At 38.3% G+C, this 19,794-nt stretch overlaps 2 protein-coding genes across 3 annotated transcripts; one reads left to right on the top strand and one right to left on the bottom strand.

Annotated features, from left to right (window-relative positions):
• Window positions 1–229: 229 nt before the first annotated feature.
• dcaf8 (DDB1 and CUL4 associated factor 8) lies at window positions 230–7,532 on the top strand. Its single transcript, XM_003448522.5, has 13 exons — window positions 230–484; window positions 976–1,049; window positions 1,146–1,241; window positions 1,366–2,027; window positions 2,553–2,693; window positions 2,777–2,871; window positions 3,129–3,239; window positions 3,382–3,512; window positions 3,951–4,058; window positions 4,198–4,328; window positions 4,545–4,664; window positions 5,505–5,621; window positions 5,925–7,532. The coding sequence occupies exons 2-13, from the start codon at window positions 1,013–1,015 to the stop codon at window positions 6,030–6,032; spliced, it is 1,857 nt and encodes a 618-aa protein (XP_003448570.1). The 5' UTR covers window positions 230–484; window positions 976–1,012; the 3' UTR covers window positions 6,033–7,532.
• Window positions 6,878–19,689, bottom strand: ndc1 (NDC1 transmembrane nucleoporin). Of its 2 annotated transcripts, XM_005476621.4 has the most exons (18): window positions 19,500–19,689; window positions 17,778–17,898; window positions 17,597–17,698; window positions 16,901–17,075; window positions 16,685–16,811; window positions 16,374–16,482; window positions 16,212–16,263; window positions 15,960–16,092; window positions 14,373–14,465; window positions 14,193–14,274; window positions 13,742–13,903; window positions 13,370–13,621; window positions 13,014–13,126; window positions 12,542–12,592; window positions 11,897–11,960; window positions 11,704–11,804; window positions 11,313–11,473; window positions 6,878–11,214 (listed from the first exon to the last, which is right to left on the bottom strand). In XM_005476621.4, the coding sequence occupies exons 1-18, from the start codon at window positions 19,536–19,538 to the stop codon at window positions 11,151–11,153; spliced, it is 2,001 nt and encodes a 666-aa protein (XP_005476678.1). In that variant the 5' UTR covers window positions 19,539–19,689; the 3' UTR covers window positions 6,878–11,150. The 2 variants fall into 2 exon arrangements, with proteins under 2 accessions (XP_005476678.1, XP_005476679.1); XM_005476622.4 differs by lacking the exon at window positions 12,542–12,592.
• Window positions 19,690–19,794: the final 105 nt, after the last annotated feature.

Below are 19,794 nucleotides of genomic sequence, written 5' to 3'. Positions count from 1 at the left end.
TGTAGAAAAGATTCTGACTGTTTCTTGTATTGTAATCAGTCAATATGACCCATCCCAGTGATCTCAGCAACTACAGAACAAAAGTTTTTGCGTTTATCGTCTTGTTCATATTATTATTATTATTATTATTATTATTATTACTGTCGTTGTTGATGCCGATGGTTAATCTCTGCGTACCAAACTTCCGGTAGAAAAAAAACATGCGAGCACGAAACCGGAAATGTAACTAGAAAAAAAAGAAAAAGCTGAACCGTCAAAACATAAACAGAGCAGGCAATCTTATGTGAACGCAGCTAGCTCGCAATATAGTCTGACTTTTCAAAAAAGCTTTATGCACGCATTCCTCATGTCGTGTGTTTTTCGTCATAGAGTTCCTAGTCGAGGCACTTAGCTCATTTGCTGAGTAGCGAGGTGGAGCAAATAAATCTGCAATAAAGATTAAGACTAAACTAAGAAGTACGCCTCGTCGGGCCTTCGACTACAGGTAACGCTAGCTGTGCTAGTTAGCGAGTATAAGCAATGCTAGCCGCTTGTTTGCATTTTGACCAGTAGCTGGTTAGTTGTGCAGCACAACTTAGAAAACTGTGTTTTAGTTTCGACATTTGTTAGCCTCAAGTTTGCTAGGTAGCATTAGCTTATGGTAATAACTGTCAGGCAGTTAAGCAGTTCTTCTTTTATACAGGACAATGCATAGTTAAATATCACAAAGCAAAACAGGCCCGTGATTCGGCTAACAAACGACTTAGTTTGTTTATATCGTTACATGCAGCGGTGTATAGCTTGTAAAATTAGCCAGACTGTTAGTTTGGAAGCTACGGGGCTAACAGGTAACTTGTACCCTATTGCAAATAGTGTCAAGAGCTTATCAAATGAAAGCTGTGGCGTCGCCTCGTTTATTGCACACAAACTGTCCAGTCTGATTTTGAGTAGTTGTCAGTGCACCATTAATATTGTTTTTGTGTCCGACACTCAAAGGTTGTCCCTCGGGTCGACGCAGGACTTCACAAATACAATGGCCGAGGCTGACGGCAAATCCACGGTGCTTAACGGTAAACCAAGTCAATTTATATACTGATGACAGCAGTGCACGGTGTCATACTCCGCAGCAGTCAAAGTTCATCAGAGAAAATGTTTGGTTTTAATAGGTGGCTCTGAAGAACAGGAGCCTGGAGAAGAGCAACACAAAGAGGGGGATGCCTCTGGAAACAAAGAGGGGCAAACACAGTCTTCCTCTCAAGATGGTAACTCTTATAGTTTTAGTATGGTGGAAAAATTTCATAATGAATTTTTCCTGCCATATATGACTAACCATCTACATACATATGTGTTGCTTTAACCTTATATTGGGCTTTTCTATTTCTATAGCTCCCAAAGAAACAGCTGAAGCGTCTGGAGACAAATCTATGCCAGATGTAGAAGGAGAGACTGGCACAACCAGGGAGGGGGAAGAGGATGAAGACACAGACAGCATGGACGGCAGCGGCCTCTACTCTTTAACTGAGGATGGTGAAAGGGAGAGCGAGGGAGGAAGGCGAGAGAAAGCCAAAGAAAAAGATGGTGGGAAAAGGGCAGCTAGAAAGAGAAACAGACCTGGCGGCGGCACTAACCACTCCTCCAGTTCAGATGATGATGACGACGATGATGATGATGAAGAAGAACAGAAAGACGACGATGATGATGATGACGACGACGATGATGATGAAGCTATGGAGGCATGGCTCGGGGCAGAGCTCCGTGACATGCGTGGTCCTGTGTGGCGGGCAGTACCCTCGCTGCGCTCCAGAGAGATCGGCAGGGACTCACACCAGTTTGTGAGGCGCGTGTGTGGGGCTCGTGGCCTCGTGCAAAGGCTGGAGCTCCAAGGCCGATTAGAGAGGCATACAGGCTGTGTCAACACATTGCACTTCAACCCATCGGGCACACGCCTGGCATCAGGCAGCGATGACCTGCGTGTGGTGATCTGGGACTGGGCCATCCGTCGTGCTGAACTGGAGTTTGACAGTGGACACAAGAGCAATGTCTTTCAGGTAAAACACAAAAATAGGGCTACAGTAGAGGTTCATTATTAGTTAGTCCTTTCGTTATTTTTTCCAAATAAATGTCAGTAATAGTAATGAGTTAGAGTATTCCATACAGCAGAAGGAAAAATATGATTTTTTTTTTAATGTTATAAAAACTTCAGTTTCCTTGAAGAGTTCATAAGATAATGTTTAAATTATTGAGTAGTTGTTTAATATTCTCTTATTTGATTGTTTCATCTGTTGAGACAAAATAAGTAGCTTTCTGGGACTTTTTCTTATAAGAAACTATAATCATTTTACCACAGAAACAGTGATAAAGATGTAGAATGTGGAAAAAAGACTGAGTTAGAGACAAGCAGTAAATTGCTATTTGATGATTTATTTATTGTTTTTATTATTTTATAATAATCTGTTATTAAAAAAACAAAAACTTACAAGACAGATTGAAGTGACTAATTCATAAGCATAATTTAATCAAGTTAAATTGTGGTTATAAAATGCATAATTGGGCTCCCCCTGGCTTTAATTTAGGCAAAGTTCCTGCCTCACAGTGGGGACTCCACCTTGGCCATGTGTGCTCGTGATGGTCAGATCAGAGTGGCTGAGCTTTCTGCCACACAGCGCTGCAAGAACACGAAACGGGTCGCACAGCATAAAGGCGCTGCACACAAGGTCTGTGAGAGGAGATTTTTGTTTAAGACTCTTAGAGGCAGATGAATTATTATCATATCAATTTTTTGTTTTGTATTTTTTAGCTGGCCCTTGAGCCAGATTCACCTTGCTCCTTTCTGTCCGCTGGAGAGGATGCTGTCGTATTTGGTATTGACTTGCGTCTAGACCGCCCTGCCAAGTAAGAGTCAAGATTTTTTATTATCATTATGTATTCACATAACTGAATTCTGTGCAATGGCTCTCAGCTAAGTGCTACTAAGTTTCACATTCAGCTAGTTTTGTCACAGTGAGTGTATAGTGAGACTTGCTGTGGATTGACAAAACTGTCTGTCTTGCGCACCATGTGAGCAAAACACATAAACAGATAAAACATTTTTAGGTTGATCAGTGGTAATACTGGTGTTCTTTTTTTGTCTCCTTGTATTTTTGTGGTAGTAAACTGGTGGTTGTAAAGGAGGGTGATAAAAAAGTGGGGCTGTACACCATCTTTGTGAACCCAGCAAAGACACACCACTTTGCTGTTGGCGGGAGAGATCAGTATGTAAGGTATGAACCAGGGAATAGTAAAAATGCTTTTTTCCACTCTAAAGAATCCATTATCATTGTGGTATGATACAGTTTTGTCACTTAAATGTTATTCTTTGATTCTTTTTCTCTTCTCACAGTATTTTGTTTTCACTTTCTTTAGGATCTATGACCAGAGGAAGATTAATGAAAATGATAACAATGGTGTCCTGAAAAAGTTTTGTCCCTCACATCTGGTATCCAGTGAGTCTAAAACCAACATAACCTGCCTTGTGTACAGTCACGATGGCACAGGTAAAATAACTTTTCTCATTCTTTTCTTATTCTATTATGAACATTTTTAGAAGTATTTCTTAAAAATAAGGACCCAGACCCTTGATGTTTCCTCGATCTAGTCTTTTTTTTCTTTTCTTTTTTTTTAAAGTTCAAACCTCTTCCCTTCTTGTGTGATGTGATGCAACCACTTTGCAATCTCAGTGACATTGAAATAGAACTAGGAGTTAGTTCACTGACTAAAATTCTAGGATTTTTCTTCTTCTGAAATGCGTATCTTTTGTAGAACACCAATAAGGTCAGATAAAGTGCCAATTACACCAATCTATCAACTTTTGGCTTGGCATATATAAATGATTTGTGTGTAGTCAAAAGTTATGAAAGTCATGACTAGCTTCTGCCTTTATTGCATTAAAGGAAATTAAGCAAATGGCTGTTTGACATTTTCTGTCTGTCCAGAGCTCCTGGCTAGTTACAATGATGAAGACATCTACTTGTTTGACTCCGACCACAGTGATGGGGCAGACTATCTCAGGAGATATAAGGGACACCGCAATAATGCCACAGGTACTACTTTTTTAATTCTATTTTAAATAAGCTGTATAAGGTATAGACAACTCTACAAAATAAAGCTGTCAGCAGGTCATTTTGAGTTTCTGGCATTGATATAATACCATCCCCTCTTTTCATTACCTCTTGCTCACAGTGAAGGGGGTGAATTTCTATGGGCCATGCAGTGAGTTTGTGGTCAGTGGCAGCGACTGTGGGCACATCTACCTATGGGACAAGTACTCTGCTCGCATTGTCCAGTTTATGGAGGGAGACAGAGGAGGAGTGGTGAGTCAGAGTGGGAAAGTACAACAGATTATTTTTTGAATGAGACAACTTTGTAAGACCCCTATTAGATGATGAAGGGTTCACTCCAATAACTTGTTTTTAGTAGCAATTGGCAGCATCAGACTTATGTATTTATACTTTTAAGTTTTCATTTTTATATATAACTTAGAACATCAATGTGTTGTCTGCTGTACGTTGGACCTTTGAAAACCACAGGTGAACTGTTTGGAGCCACACCCACATCTGCCAGGTATGGCTACCAGTGGGCTGGATCATGACATCAAACTGTGGGCCCCCACAGCTGAAACCCCCACAGGACTCAAGGGTCTCAAAGAGGTATTGTGTCCTGTTTTATTGTGTGAATTCTTCAATCATTTTTTTGGCATTTTAATCACAGACAAATCAATGCTTTACAATGATGTAATTGTGATATTGCAGATACTCACACAGATTTTTAATGAATCCAGTTTAAGATTTTATATTTTTTATCTAAACTACTGAAAGTGAAAACGGAAGTAAATGTGCCCCAACACATTTGCCTGTTTGACTGCAAAATCTAATGTGTACAGACCTAATTTCATCTGTACAGTTGCTATTTATGCGAGAAGCCGACTGCTTGTGTGTTGTGTAACTCCACTTTGTTCAAAGGCATTGTTGGGTAAAAAGTCCTCATTGTTTAACATTAGAGGACCAAAGTTGAAACATGGAAGCTTAACACCCAGAATGAAACAGATATGTTATAACTGTTTTATTTATTTATTTATTTATTAGTCACTGTGATAATTGAACATTTTCATCATACAGTACCTTTAAACCTTCCTTCAGGGAAATCTGACTGCATTGTTGGGCGCTGGGTTTTCCTTCTTTATTTGTTTTTGTTTGGTCTGGAAGAGGCGTTATACCAATTCTTTAGAAAGAGATCAGCAAATGACATTTACTTGGTTCACAAATGGTTATGAAGGATTTAACCTACTGTAACTGGTAGATGAATGTTAGCTAAACAACCAGTAACAAAACAGCTACTCTTGGTCTTAAATTAATTTCAGTGGTATTATAATTGTCTTAAATCTTACCTTATACCATATACTTTCTTTGCATCAAGGACATGGACATGTTAGCTAATACTACACGCTCTCTGTCCTCCACATTCACACTCGTTTTGTTTTGTTTGAGAAGGTAATGAAGAAAAACAAACGGGAGCGTGACGAGGACAGTGTGCGCCACGGCGATCAGTATGACACCCAGCTGTTGTGGTTCCTGATGAGACACATGAGAAACAGAAGACCTGCAAGGGTGAGATCTCAACAAGTCCAAAATTACTTTCTTTTTTTTTGGGGGGGGGGGGTTGACAGGGAAGAGCTAACATTTTTGAAAAAAGTTATGAAAAATGTCTTTAGGGAAACGATTTTGTAATACAGTTAATCTATGTAATGTCTCTGCAAAAATCATTTATGTTGGAAGAAAATCTGAAAAAGTAACAATCCAATATGTTGAAATTGTTTCAGTTTTCTGAAAAGAACAGATGGGATGTTTGCATGTGACTCATTTAACTTGCTCATTGTCACTTTTCTCTGTTCTTCTCTGGCTCAAATCCAGGCCCGTCGTGAGGGTGCAGATGCAGACACAGATGATTCTTGGAGTTCTCCAGATTCCTCAGATGAAGAGGACGGAGGTCCAGATCACGTCCAGTGCATGTCATCATGAGACACACACACACACATACATAAACACACACACACATACATAAACACACTTTATTGCCCTTGAATTGATGCACATAGGCAAGCACTATTGACACACTGGCACATTCAAACACTGACAAGCCACAGACTTTTTTAACACACAAACACAGATAAACACACATTTACTTAAACATACTGTTGAAGCAGAGTGATAGTGACAGAGATGCTTAGCGCCTGGTTTCTCAGCAGTTACGAGTGTGCATATGGCAACTACAGACACACTTCCAGAATCCCTTTCTAGTTTTGTTTTTTTGAGAATTTTTCAAAGAGGTGAGGTTAGTAACTGCTTTTACACCCCTATGAACCACTTGGAGGTCCTTGGCTGTCCATACATCAATTAAATGCTCTGTCTAGGCCCAGAATGATGTACTGTGTGTATATGGCACACAGACAAAATGTGCACTGAGTGTGTGATAGGAAAATCCAGTTTTGTTTTGTTTTTTTATGTTTGTTTTGTTTTTTTTCTGAGACAAGGGGGTGTTTTGCACTTAAGTGTTTCGTGACTTGAGGAGAGGTGGTTTCCCTTGTTTTGACCAGCCTTTCCTCACCTCTTTCTTCCTCTTCCTCCCTCAGTCTCTATTTAGTTCACCTCTCAGTGATCACAGAAATTGAGAGGTAGAAGGTGTTCAGCATATGTGTAGGAATTAAGGACTGATTTGGGGCTCTGTTGGGGAATTTGTCATTTTAAAGAGCCAGAACCGACCTGGATTAATTGCAGTTGAAACACTGCCTAAGAGCCAATAGAGATGGGAGTGATAAAGGGCTGCAGATGTTTATGTGGTTCCTTAAAGAAATTTGGACATTAACTTTCATTTTCTTGCCATGAATCTTGAACAAGGGAGAAATGGCTAGTCTGGTTCAGTCCACATAGCAGCACATTTAAATCTCTCCACTTATCACATTTTATGTTCTTTGTTTAAGCCATATGAAAATCTTAATTGTTACTGAGGATGGTGGAGAGTAACCAGAAAGGAAGTTTTCTAGGCTTTGAGATTTGGCTTAAAGAACTGACATACAATGTTATAACTTAGTGCTTATTAGTTGATTTGGTTATCTCTGGACAGACCCAGCCTAGCCACATCCCTGGGTTGCATCCCCTTTGTATAAAACTATGCTAAGTACCTGATGGTGTTAGCTTCACATTTAGTATATTTAACAAGCCTGACCAATGTATCATCTAGCTTACGGCAAGAACAACAACAAAAGAAAAAGTTTAAAAATGAATTCCACCTGAGCCAGGTCGGGTGTTAGCAGCCAGCACATCACTCCTGTCTCTGTGCTGCGTTGACAGCGGCTCAAAGATGAGAATGGGGGGAGGAGCAGAGTCAATATGCTTGCCAGTCATTTGTTGTGTGAGAGCGATAAAAGTCCAGCTTTTCTCATTTTCTATGAGAACTGTAGTTAGTTGAATTTATATGTACATATATAAATATATATTAAAACTGTAAAAAAAAAAAAAAAAGACTTTAGCAAATGCTGTTCGACTTCAGAAAAAAATGTCAGAACATTTGATTGGTAATGATCCAGAGGTTTATATTCTATATGAGGACAAAATACTTTTAAAATCCAGAGAAAAACATGTCTTGACATGACCATTTTCTGTTTGTTTTTTTCTTCCTCTCATGACATCTCTGTTATAAACAGAACTGCTATCATTTCAAGTATTGACATCTTCTTTTTTTTCTTCCCAGAGAAACAAAAAGCAGTGTTTCCTTTCTAGATCTTAATCCATGATTTGAGACAGTTCTATCCAGATGTTCCCACTGGCTATTTTGGGTATCTTGTATACATATTACAGCTTTTGATGAACAGTTTTTTTCCCACCACTGCCTAATATTGCGTTCTACCAGTTCAGTTGGAAATATGTACGATTCGTGCAATAAACAAAAACAGTGCTCTTGATGTTGTCATTTTATGGTCTCATTCTTTTGCATTTGTTAAAACACTTGCTTGTCCTATTGTTTGTGTTTAAAATGTTGTCATTGGATTTGCAGAGACCTTTCTTTTGTGTCTCCTTCTATCTTTGTGGTAGCAAACTGGTGGTTGTAAAGGAGGGTGATTAAAAACAGTGGGGGACACAGAGACCTCTGTCTGTTTAGGTTTTGAACGTTTCAACCACTATTGCTCTTTTTAAACGGTCTCATTTAAATGTTCATTGCTAAGGTTTACTAATTTCTAATGATGTACTCATCCACTTCATTGATGCTGGGTCAAATATGAAAATAACACAGACAAACTACAACAATCTAAAATATCATCACGTTGACTCTCATATTCAGGCAAATTGGTCCATGGCTGCATAGATTTTAGAAGGACATAAAACATGATTGTAGTACAGTCATGAATATCGTGCTGTTTATTAAGAGATTGATTTTTAAATTGCAATAAATGTTGCTAAAATATGAAAAACTGTAATTTTTTCTTTAACAGTTGGCAAAAAGTAAGATGCACAGGTGAGGACAGAATTATAAGCCTGCCTTTGAAAAAGTTATGATAAACAGAATTTTTTTTTTTTAAACACAACTTTTCCAAACATACTAGTTGTATTTTGTATGGTTAGATTACTTCACTTTGCACACGTTTCAGGTTGTTGTAGGAAGACAAAGTGAGGACCTAGACCATATTTGCTTCAAGATCTTTCAGAATCTTAACATATCCTCTTTTCTTCACGGTTTTTTCCACATTGATGAGATTCCCAGCTCCAGAACTTTTTCATAGGGGTGGCCATATAGGGGCCACTAAAAATACTGGGGTAGCACAACAAAAACAGAATTTCCAGTTTTCTTATGCTGTTATCGAATATACTTAAAAAATATAGCAAAAAAAGAGAGAAAATAATTCTATGCCTACTTAATTTCCTGTTATTGAAGTTGAAAATGGGTACATATGAAAACCAAATATGATTTTGTAATCCATAAAAACCTGTTTTCATTGATTGATTGTAGCGTGTCTTCCTCTCTCTTGTACTCAGGTTTATTAAAATTATTACCAACATAGGACAGTGTTGCCAAGGAGGGCCACTGGGGGAGGCGAGCAAATTTTGGGGGGTGGTCAGTGCCTCCCATGGCCCCCCATTGTGGCGCCCCTTTCAAAGAAAACTAAGACACTTAGAAATGCTATGTTAAAAATCCCTTGCTCTGTTTAAAAAAGCAATTGGGAAAATTTTGACAAAAACTTTGTATTTTCATAGAGGGGTTAAAAATTGTGTCCTTATCTGTACATATAGAACACGTGATCTATTAAGGTCAGTCATCCTTGGACAAAATATTGAATACCTCATTAATCCAGTGATTATGTACAGGCTATACTGTCAGATTAACTCATTCAGCTTGTTTGGTGGCAGGCAGGCTGGTCTGAGTATTTCAGAAACTGCTGATCTACTGAGATAAATACACAGCCATCCTAAAGATTTACAATGAGCAGCAGTTCCCCCAGTAATTGTCCTCAGCCACTCCCTCACTCCCTTTTGTTTGTGCCAAACAAAATGAAAGCAAGGAAACATCCTACCACATATCAGTGGTTCAGATTCAGGTGATGGTTTGGGTTTTATTTTCTTGGCAAACTTTGGGCCACTTGCTATGAACTGAACATCATTTAAACACCATCCTCTGATGAGAAATTATTCTGGTGAAAGCAAAGTTCAAATCAGTTTCATGAACATTAAAGTAAGTTGACTACTCAAATGCTCGCCAGTCACCAAATTTCAGTCCAGTAGAGCACCTTTGGGATGTAGTGAAGCAGATTTGCAGCAACTAAGGAATCTATGCCATGTAAAACTGAGGCAGTTTTGAAGGCAAAAGGGGATTCATCCCAGTACTAGCAAGCTATACCTAATATAGTGGTAGGTGAGTGTATATACAGTTGCTTGTGAGACTGCTGATTTCCATCTGTAATTGTAATCTGTTATAACATTTAGAAATTACTGAACTTCATTTAGCTGCTGCAGTCACAGCAGCAGTTAAATGTATTCTAATAGAGCTCAGTTATTATTTATATGTTTCTCCTACAATGAGAACTCACAATTCCTACAGTTATATTAATGGAAATGCATTTTCCTTCCATATGTAGCCAGTTTGCACAACAATCAAAGCCCTCTGCTGTCTAATGTATAATTTGGGATTCTGGCGTGCAAGTGTGAGGGTTCAGGTAAGTAGCCCTGAGCAGAAAGCATTGATTGACGTCTCCACTCCTACGCTTTTTGTTCATCATATATTTGACAACTTTGGCATGGTCTTTCCTTTCAATTGCCTCCTCCGTCTTACGCCTGTGGCAAGCACACATTTCTCCAAACCAGAGAAATGATCTTCACGTGTTTTTATTCAAACAGTTTTTTGAGCAGAAACTTGTATTCTGAGAGTGACAACATTTATCCAGGCTTAAAACCTGCTGCACCAAACCTGTTCCTCTGACATAACCTCATTTATCATGAAAACAAACAAAAAACAAAATCATACAAACAGGTAACATGTACAAATGCTGGTGTCTAATCTGAAAATGTATTTTGCTGAGCTGATGCAGACAGATGATCAGTTTTTAGGCAGGTGGTTAGACTCAAAACCAGATCTATGAAAATGCATGTTCAGAATACATTTCAGACACCTGTGAATCACAAAAAAGCTCATTACAAAACAAAGACAGCTCCTTAGTTAGCACTCATGCCATCTCTTTTCAACACCAAAATATATCTCAAGAGGACAGCAGCTGAAATATGAAATCCAAAGATGATGATGCAGCACAGAGAGCCCTTTGTAACTCGTCCCAATTAACAAACGTCATATATGAATTTCTCACGTTTCCTTATGAGGAAACAATTTTTTTTGAGCCTCTTATACTGTAGGGTAGATTAATATCTCCTAAACACAAGAGATAACAGTCCTTCAACCCGTTTCAGTCTGTCACTTTGGCTTCCTGCTCCTTCCTGCATGTGAGAGATGCGATCTCAACCATCAAATATAATCCCACGGTATAGTGCAGACATAAATATTAAAAAAGGCACTATCATGGCCTTTCACTTGTTGACATCTTCATGCACAAAAATGACACCGATAAGAATCTCAAGGCACGGCCAGCGTCGAATGCATTACTCCTTGTACTCCAGAAACTGCTGCAATCTTTTCCGATGCTCTGCAGACAGCTGAACAGCACTGAAGATCAAAGAAAAAACACCAAGCGCTATAATATTCAGCATACAGTTTTAAACACACAAAATACTACTCTGATTTTAAATCGTAAGCAGCCTTACTTTAAGTGATCACCAAATGTGGTTGTTATCCTGTAGATGGCAGTCTTTAGTGTGGCCCTGAGAGCAAAGCGCAGCGTTTTGTATGTCGAGTCTCCCATGCTGCTGGTCGACCTGACAGGCTTACTGGAGGCATGAGGCAGCTTGAAGTGTCGATCGACAGCCTGCAGACGAGAAGGACAACTGTCCTGTACATGTACTACTTAAAATGGTCATTGTGCTTAATCAACCTGCGTTGTAGTGAACTGGGCCCTGTTAAAAATTGTCTCCTTATCCTAATGGAAAAGCCGTTAGGACAGTTGTTTCTACTGTTCTTCTGTTTCTACTTTAGGGAGCACAAGAAAATCTCCAGCAAGTATATTCACTATAGGTAAAATACTATACTGTAATTTACCTCTTGTAAGACCAGCATGCAGCTGAGAATGCTGGGTAATGTAGTCTGCACAACCCCAAACTGATCTTCAGAGAATGAGGCTTGAACAAGGTAAGACAGCCCTGTGATGGAGGGAAATGAAAGAAAATAAATGAATGTGCGGGATGGAAACTGAATTGAAAATCAAATCTAAGTATTCATAGTTTCTTCCTACCTTCCAAAGCCCAGATGTGGGCCTGACTGTCAGCAAAGAGAGCCTGACTCGAGGCTTCTGGGAGCTGCAAAACACAATGTTAGCTAGCAGGATTTTTTTTCTTTAAATTAACAGAAGCAGACTCAGAATGCTAAATTAGGAAGTTGTTAGTGGGGCACACTTAGTGTGACTACACTACAGCACTACAGCATGCAGGTGTGGTTAAAAGAAATATACATAAACCTCAGAAAGTAGACTAACCACATTAGTTTCTACACAGAGGAAGCAGGGAAATGCAAGTAGTGAGATTTTTCTCTGATGATCTCACTGTGTGATCAGAAAAAGGAAATCTCTAAGCATATACTCCAAGCGCTACGACTGATTGTCACATGACCCCTTAATTCAAGCTCTAAAGGTAATTAGTATGCTCACTGTATGAGCAAGACGGACAGAAAAGAGATGCATTAGTAATGCCTCCACCGTTAGGTCCAGAACCAGGAGATAAATTAGTGATGGCTACTACATGAGAACGCTAGATTTGATTAAAAAAAAAAAGAAGACAAAAAAAAAAAGACAAAAATCTACCAAGCCAGATAAGAGCATGCCAGAGCCCCCCAGTGTGGAGAAGCTTAAGGGAGACAGCATGCACATGCCACACGTTCTTACCTTGTTAAACAAATACACTATCAGCACCCGCTTTGCCAAGAAATTTTTAACCTAAATGAGACAATTAAATGTAGAAGTGTTTTGATGATAAAGTTAAAAAAAGAAAAAGAAAAAAAGAAAAAAAAAAGAGAGAGAGACTAACACAAATACTAGCTTTTCACACTTAACCCTGGGTCGAGACCCTGACTTAAAGTAAAAGCACACTTCTAACAATAGCCATAAACAGGCTCCCGATTTGATGCATTTCCCAGAACCTTACATCTGAATTTGTGACATCCCTGTCAGTTTTCACATCTGTCCACCCCTGACTGTAGGTTTTTGGAAAGCTAGAAAAAGCTAGATGAAATAGACCACAGCACTTGACTCCTATTATATTATTCCTGAATTAATAAGTGTGAAAAGCCTTACGTCAGAAGTACAGTGCAGGACCAAAAACACATTATCATTTGGCTTTGAGACAAGGTTTTAGTACCTGTTCTCTTCTGTTCTGGAGGAACTGAGCCAGAAAACTTGGTTTGGAGGGTTCCTGCTTGTCACTGGGAACTGAAGCTGGTGATGGTGGGGAACTGCCATTAACCTGGGAATCTGTATGAACAGAAGCTTATAGCTTATAATGTACCCCAAAATGGATAAACTTATCAGACCAACCAAAGCAAAAAAGTATCACTTCACTGCCCCCAAAAATGCCATCATTGGGAAAAAAAAGAAAAAAAGAAAGAAAGAAAAGGAACTGTACCAGTCAACACATTCTCTCTTTTGTCTAACATTGTATTTTATTGCAGTTGTACGATCTGAATGACCTGACGGCTCCCATTATTCCCTACTCACCTGTGGATGTGGACCAGAGTTTGGGCACTCGCCTCATGATGTGGGGGCTCTGCACTGTGCCGTACCAAGGTGAGCCTTGCTCCACAGGAGCAGCAAGACGCCGCAGTGCAGGAGACATAAAAGGGCTGTCCAGATCAGGGGTGAATGGGGCTGTTAGAGGGCTCTGCTGGCCTCCAGCAATGGACCGAGTGAAGACTGAAGCTGGAGTTTTCATGAGAGCGGTAGGCCTTGGACTCATGAAGTCTTCTGTACCTGAGGTTAGGGTTACAAAACAATTAAAATATACATACATGCCATAAACACACTCAAACTATGTTACTACTGTTATACAGTTGGCCGACATGGACAGCCACTTCTGTGATATTAGTGTACCTGATGTTTCAGAAGAGGTCTTCCTTTCACTTCCACTCGACAGTGATTTGGCCCTGCCATTGGTTGCTACAGTGTCATGATAGGCTACAAGTCTCTGAGTCAGATCAGCCAGCAGAGAGAGGCACTCTTTACTGATAGCATTCCAGTTATGAGGATGTCCACCTGGGAATAAATAAATTAATAAGGAATACATTCTGAGCTACATAAAAGCACAATCTGAATATCTGACATGTGTCAAGATTTATTCTTACAAAAGAACCATGGCTCATGCCTTGCATGTTTGATGTTTGTGATTGATTTAACCTATCTGTTGGATGTGAGGTCAGAAGGCACTTGACATTTGACTACCAAAATCTACATATTATATGCCTGATGTCACAATCAGAAGAATGGGCTATACAGCTATAGAAATAATAAAAACTTCTGTTGTGCAAAGAAACTATGATCAGACCTGGTTGACTCAGACTGAAGACTTCACAGCGTCGTAATGGAGAATGTTGAGACAACAGAGCCAAGTCCTGCAAAGCTAGGAACTGAAATTTGGGAAAAGAGAGCACCAAAATTTGGTGATCAGTGGGGTTTAACCTAAAATGGATATGCTTGCAAGAATATAAATGTGTTTTGTACCTACCTTTAATATCATTGGCTGCTTTTCAGTCAGTACTTTAGGAAGACAATGGTCTGCATCTTCAGTAAAAGATGACTGCACAGGAAAACTGTACCCCTACAGAAGAAATGTATTATATTTAATTTCATTTTATTATTTATTTATTATGTTTCATTAGAAACTGTAGCCAAGATGCTTTTCAGTCCTTAGAAACCCATTCGATTGACACTGCTGCCCCCTAGTGTTTACAAGTTATTAAAAATATAAACAGAAGTTGCGTAGTCTTGATTATGGATTATGGAAATGGTCAGCAGAACCTCTGTATGAAAGAAGGATGTATAACATGACAGAACAAAGAATGATGGGGCATTTCACGAAATTAATAGTAAGTGAGTAAAAGAGACACAAACACACACACGCTTCATTGTCCTGGCGAAAGACAGGAGTAGCTGGGAAATCGATCGATCCCCTGACCGACAATTTCATTTTAAACCACTAAATAAAATAAAGTTTAATTATAAAGCATTTTTCACAGATTTGAAGTCACAAAGCAAAGTACACCAAAATAAAACTAGGAATAGTCACAATAAAATACAATAGAAAATTAAAACAGTTCTAAGCAATACAAACCCACGTTAGAAGGCAGACAAAAGGTGATAATAAAATTACAGAAAGCAACAATTTTCAAAAGTTTTTAAAGGAGTCTGCTTTAAGTAACTGTAGTGGGAGACTATTCCCTAGCCTTGGGGTCACAGACTGAAAGGCTTTATCCATATGATCCGAGTCTACAATGACTAACAAGTTCTGAGTCTGTGAACGTAGACAGTGAGCATTAGTGTCTTGAAATTTAGTCTAGAGCCAGTCAACGTACTGCTCTGTGTAAGAGTATGAGAATTTTAAAACAAATGCTACAATCAAGTAAAAGCCACTGTAAGGAATATAAAATAGGGAATAATGTTAGCTAGTTTACTAGAACGTGTTAGAAGACTACCTGCATCGCCCGGAGACGTGAAAGTGATGATTTATCTAAGCCAGGAAACAGTACAGTAATGTGATGTAGTGTGATAACACAAATGAATAAACAATTTTTTCCAGTTCAGCTGAATAGTGAGCTATAGCTCAGAGTTTAGAGAGATCCCTTCAATAAAGGACACAGGACTGTGGATAGATTTTAAAAGCAAATCAAAGCCCAGAAGTCTGCACTGAGGTCAAGCAACATGCGTACATAACAATGAACAAACATGACCACAGAACAAACACTCTCACTGGGGTGCTGCTTTTGAAAACTAGAATTAAAGGGTTTTTCACAATAGGCACCTAAATTGACAAGTTAAATTAAATTTAAAAAAACAAAACAAAAACAAAAAACAACAAAAAAAAACAGTTTGTAAATAAATGGCAATTTTGAAATAGGTCAATAGTTCCTAGAGGAATTTTTTAGAATTTGTAGAGGATTTTTTTTTTTTATTTAGGAAATGTAATTATCACAGTATTAAAATAGGAAGAAACAACCTTCCCTCAATGAGTTGTTAATGATAGTTAATATACTGAACAGCACAATTGGTTTTAAAATATTTAGAGATCTAAATTTTGCCTTTAACTGATACATACCTCAGTGAGAAAAATCCTAAAGAGCAGCAGTGTGATGTACCAAGTGAAGAGGAGAAAGGTGGCACTGATCCAGAGGTGGTAGAGGAGGGAGAGGTCCAGCAATCCAGCTATGCTGTCAAGAGGGTGGGCAGAGCTGGAAGGGTAGATCACACATAACTATGCTTAAGCAGTGTTTTCCACGAGGCCAGCTACTGATCAGGCAAAAAGCATTGCTAAGTATTTTCAATAAATGATATATGATCTACTACTAACCTGCCCAAGTGAAGATTCAGTGTTTTACAGATCCATGTTCTTGGAATGTACCCTGTTGATATTAAATTTAAATAATGAACACTTCCAGTATGTTGTGCAGATAAAGCCAAAAGCCAGACTATATGTATATTATATTATATATAATATAAAGAAGTTACTTACCCAAAAAGTAATAAACAACGATGAAGTTCCTGACAGAGTAAAGTGCCTGAGTGGCACTGCACTTAACCACCAAAGGAAGACATCCCTTGAAGCGAAGGTATTTGTATTGCTGGGGAAATAATATGTGAACATGAACAACAACTATTAACTCACACTAGACAGCTGCTTTTTTTTGGTAAGGTTGAGTTACTTGTTTTGTCTCAGAAAAATATGTTGGAGCTATTCGCAGTCAGGATCCTAATTTTGATTCACTGTCACATGTGAGGCAGAATCACAGATGAACAAAGAACATTTTAAAGTCCACCGTTTACCTGAACAGTATGGAAGGAGACATAGTTCATGTTGTGGATCACACCCAGCAGACTGTGAGAGAATCCAACAAAAGCTCCACCCAGCAGAAGGATGAGATGATATTCATTCAGACACATCTGATGATAACTGTCAGGGTTGCAAATAAATGAAGGCAGTTAAACTGTGGAAGAAACGTTTAAAGCTCACCACCAAAGCTTAGTGTGGTAGTCACTTACCCATCGGTCTGTGCACACGGGTGGCCAAGAGTTTCGTATCTAAAACCGATGGTAACGGCAGAACACCAAGCCACGATCATTCCCATGATGCAGTGGACCAGGGAGTTGACAAGCTGTCGAGGGTGGAGAAGCTGACCAAAGAGTGCGATTTTCGAGCATGCAATAGTTGGAATGACTGAAAGAAAAAACAGTAACAACAAAGAAGTTACATAACAGAACAATTTTCAGTGGAGTACCCATTATATTATCTTATCATTTAAAACCTGAGTAAAGCTGATTAAAGTAATCGCTGGCACCATGGATGTGTTGAACCGGTACTAAACAATCAGGTATTTTAGTTGTCCTGAAAAGAAAGTAAAACTTAACTCATTTTACTTTCTTTTTGTTTTATTATATAATATTTAAAAAACATGACACTCATCTGTTTATCCAAGGGAGAAGGAATTTGTGTTTTTCATGATGTGGTGTCATTCAACAAACTATTCCCTACTTAACAGACCACATTATTCCACAATCAAGTTATTTAATCCTGTTAAACTAATGATAGCATTTTATTTATTATAAGCTCTACCATAACACTGAACTGGTGACATTAATTCCAGCTTCACTAATGGAAAATTACATATGATCTATCCACGTAACATGTAAGAAGTAAAGAATATCTTTAGCGAAGTTTTGCAGTGCTCTGTGACTCACCTGTGTAATACTCAAAGTTCAAGAAACCAACCATGATGATCACTCCACACAGCAGGATGAAAGAGAAGATGGCAGTTGCACTTGTTAGCATGGAGAAGCATTCTGGAAGTTAAAAGAAAAAGTGTAAGGTAAGCTTCATACACAGCTCTGAGTAATCTTAAAATGCAGTGTGGTGACTCACCTGATATGGTCTGGATGGGGTGGAGAACACTGAACTTGCTGAGGATCACAAAAATCGCTGTGCTGGGTGGCAACAACAGTACAGCCCAAGCAATACTGGCTGCAGCTCTCCAACAAATTACCTGAACAGAGCAGTCATTATTACATTATAGACATTATAGATCACCAAGTATTGGGAAAGAATACCCACTTGATTCAATGCTATAAAAAAGAAATTTGAATCCACGTGAAAAGGTCTTTTTTTTTTTTTATTGTCTTACTTAAATGTCACATTCATGTACAGAACGTGTTCTGTGCTAATAGGGTTGTAAAGGAAGTCTCCAGAGAGCATGTAATTTTAAAACAATATCATCTGGGGTGTAAAATTCTGAAACCAAGATGCAATATTGCATTGCAATTCAATTTTCTCAAAGAGTGATACCCATGTGGAACTGTTAATGCCTTGTTAAAGGTGTTATGTTCAAAATTTTGTTTTTGTCTTGCTAATAATGCAATGAAGTGGCTTCTGGTTTTGTTGAATATATGTAGCTGGTTTGTTTTTGTTTGTTTGTTTTTTTTCCTTTAGGCTTCTATAGGAAAAGGTAGGTATGAACTTGAATGAATGTTACATTAGGGGTAAAAGTGATTGCTGGTAACTGCCAAAAAAAAGGTTACTCATATTTAAACTGTAGTAAATGACTTATTGTTCAATAATCTGTCAGACATCTCTTGCATGAAAGACATCAAATCAGTTTGAATAGGAAACAATATTCCTACCACAAGACAGAAGCTGCAATCATTTTTTTAGGCAAAGCCACTTTATATATCCTTTATTTTCCCCAGCTAAAAAAAATAAAATAATTGACATAAAACTTTTCCTTTTCAAGGCAGATCTGGCCAAGAGGGGGGCAGATAAATGCAACAAACGTAACATAACAGCTCTATAAATATATTTAGGTGGCCAAAAAACCTGGATTGATTATAATCTAGAACACATTGTAAGTACAATAAGTCAGAGTCATTAGGATACATGCAAAACAGGTCATTTCTCTATCTTATATATAACCACTTCATAAATCCTATTGAGTACAGCCTATTTGCCAATAAAAACAAAGTTATCAGACATTACAATAAATAAATAAATTTAAAAGAAAAAAAACAGAAAGAGAAACCTCATTAGTCAATTTTTGGCACGACATATTCACCTCATTCAATGTAACATAAATTTAAAATAAGTGAAAAGGGGACAATTCTCTTTTTCTGTCATTGTTTGGTAGAAACTACGGAGGCCTATATACTTTCAGATTGAGCCCGGAGATGTTTAATGTTTACAACATGCGTGAATCAAATATTTTCATATTTCAGTCAAATAATACAAATAATCACTAAGTTGATTTTACTAAGTGTTTTTGCTACCAGAAAACACGCAATTCTCAAGTTGCTACTTAACTGTCGGGTTTAACGTGTGAAATTTACATATCGGTTTAACTTCATATTTGTAAAGACACTTTTTTTTCCCCTTTTACTTTGCTCGCGTTTCTTTTATTTGAATAGTCTCCATTCGCACCTCGGTTTCTCAACTTTCCGTAAACACTTTTAAAGATAATTTTAAATAAATAAATCTGAAGACGTTCATTAGCTGCATTCAAAGAAGCTAGCATAAACAGACCTAAGTTTAGCAAGCTAGCAGACACGAAAAATCACTTTCTAAATAGCCATCTGGTGTCAGAAGAAAAACACTCACCTTGCGGATAAACCAGCAACCCTGCTCTGCAGAAAACATGTTGTTTATATAAATTTTAAGCCTCTCTTTGAGAAGAAAACGGCTGTCAAAACTATTTACGCCTCAGTTTCCCATATCGCGCCACATGCATTCAAAGGACCTCTGAAGGACCCCGATTGAAAGCTGTCCATATTCCTGCCTGCTGCCAGCGTCTCATATTCATTCATTATATAGATTTAACGTTGCGTCTTGAACTAAAGATTGTACATATAAATTCTCACTGACTGGCAAACGTACACTACGTTAAATTTTATCA

This window comes from Oreochromis niloticus, linkage group LG18, assembly GCF_001858045.2.
Source record: "Oreochromis niloticus isolate F11D_XX linkage group LG18, O_niloticus_UMD_NMBU, whole genome shotgun sequence".
NCBI lineage: Eukaryota > Metazoa > Chordata > Actinopteri > Cichliformes > Cichlidae > Oreochromis > Oreochromis niloticus.
Note: the sequence above shows the minus strand (reverse complement) of the source record. Positions and strands in the feature narration are given on the sequence as shown.

Coding starts and splice junctions, on each gene's coding strand:
- ndc1 (XM_005476621.4), bottom strand. CDS start 19,538: ATGTTTTCTGCAGAGCAGGGTTGCTGGTTTATCCGCAAG. Junction 16,812..16,900: donor CCGTGTGCACAGACCGATGG/GTAAGTGACTAC, acceptor CAACCCTGACAG/TTATCATCAGATGTGTCTGA. Junction 11,805..11,896: donor CCACATCTGGGCTTTGGAAG/GTAGGAAGAAAC, acceptor CCTCCATCACAG/GGCTGTCTTACCTTGTTCAA.
- dcaf8 (XM_003448522.5), top strand. CDS start 1,013: ATGGCCGAGGCTGACGGCAAATCCACGGTGCTTAACG. Junction 2,028..2,552: donor ACAAGAGCAATGTCTTTCAG/GTAAAACACAAA, acceptor GCTTTAATTTAG/GCAAAGTTCCTGCCTCACAG. Junction 3,240..3,381: donor GGGAGAGATCAGTATGTAAG/GTATGAACCAGG, acceptor CACTTTCTTTAG/GATCTATGACCAGAGGAAGA.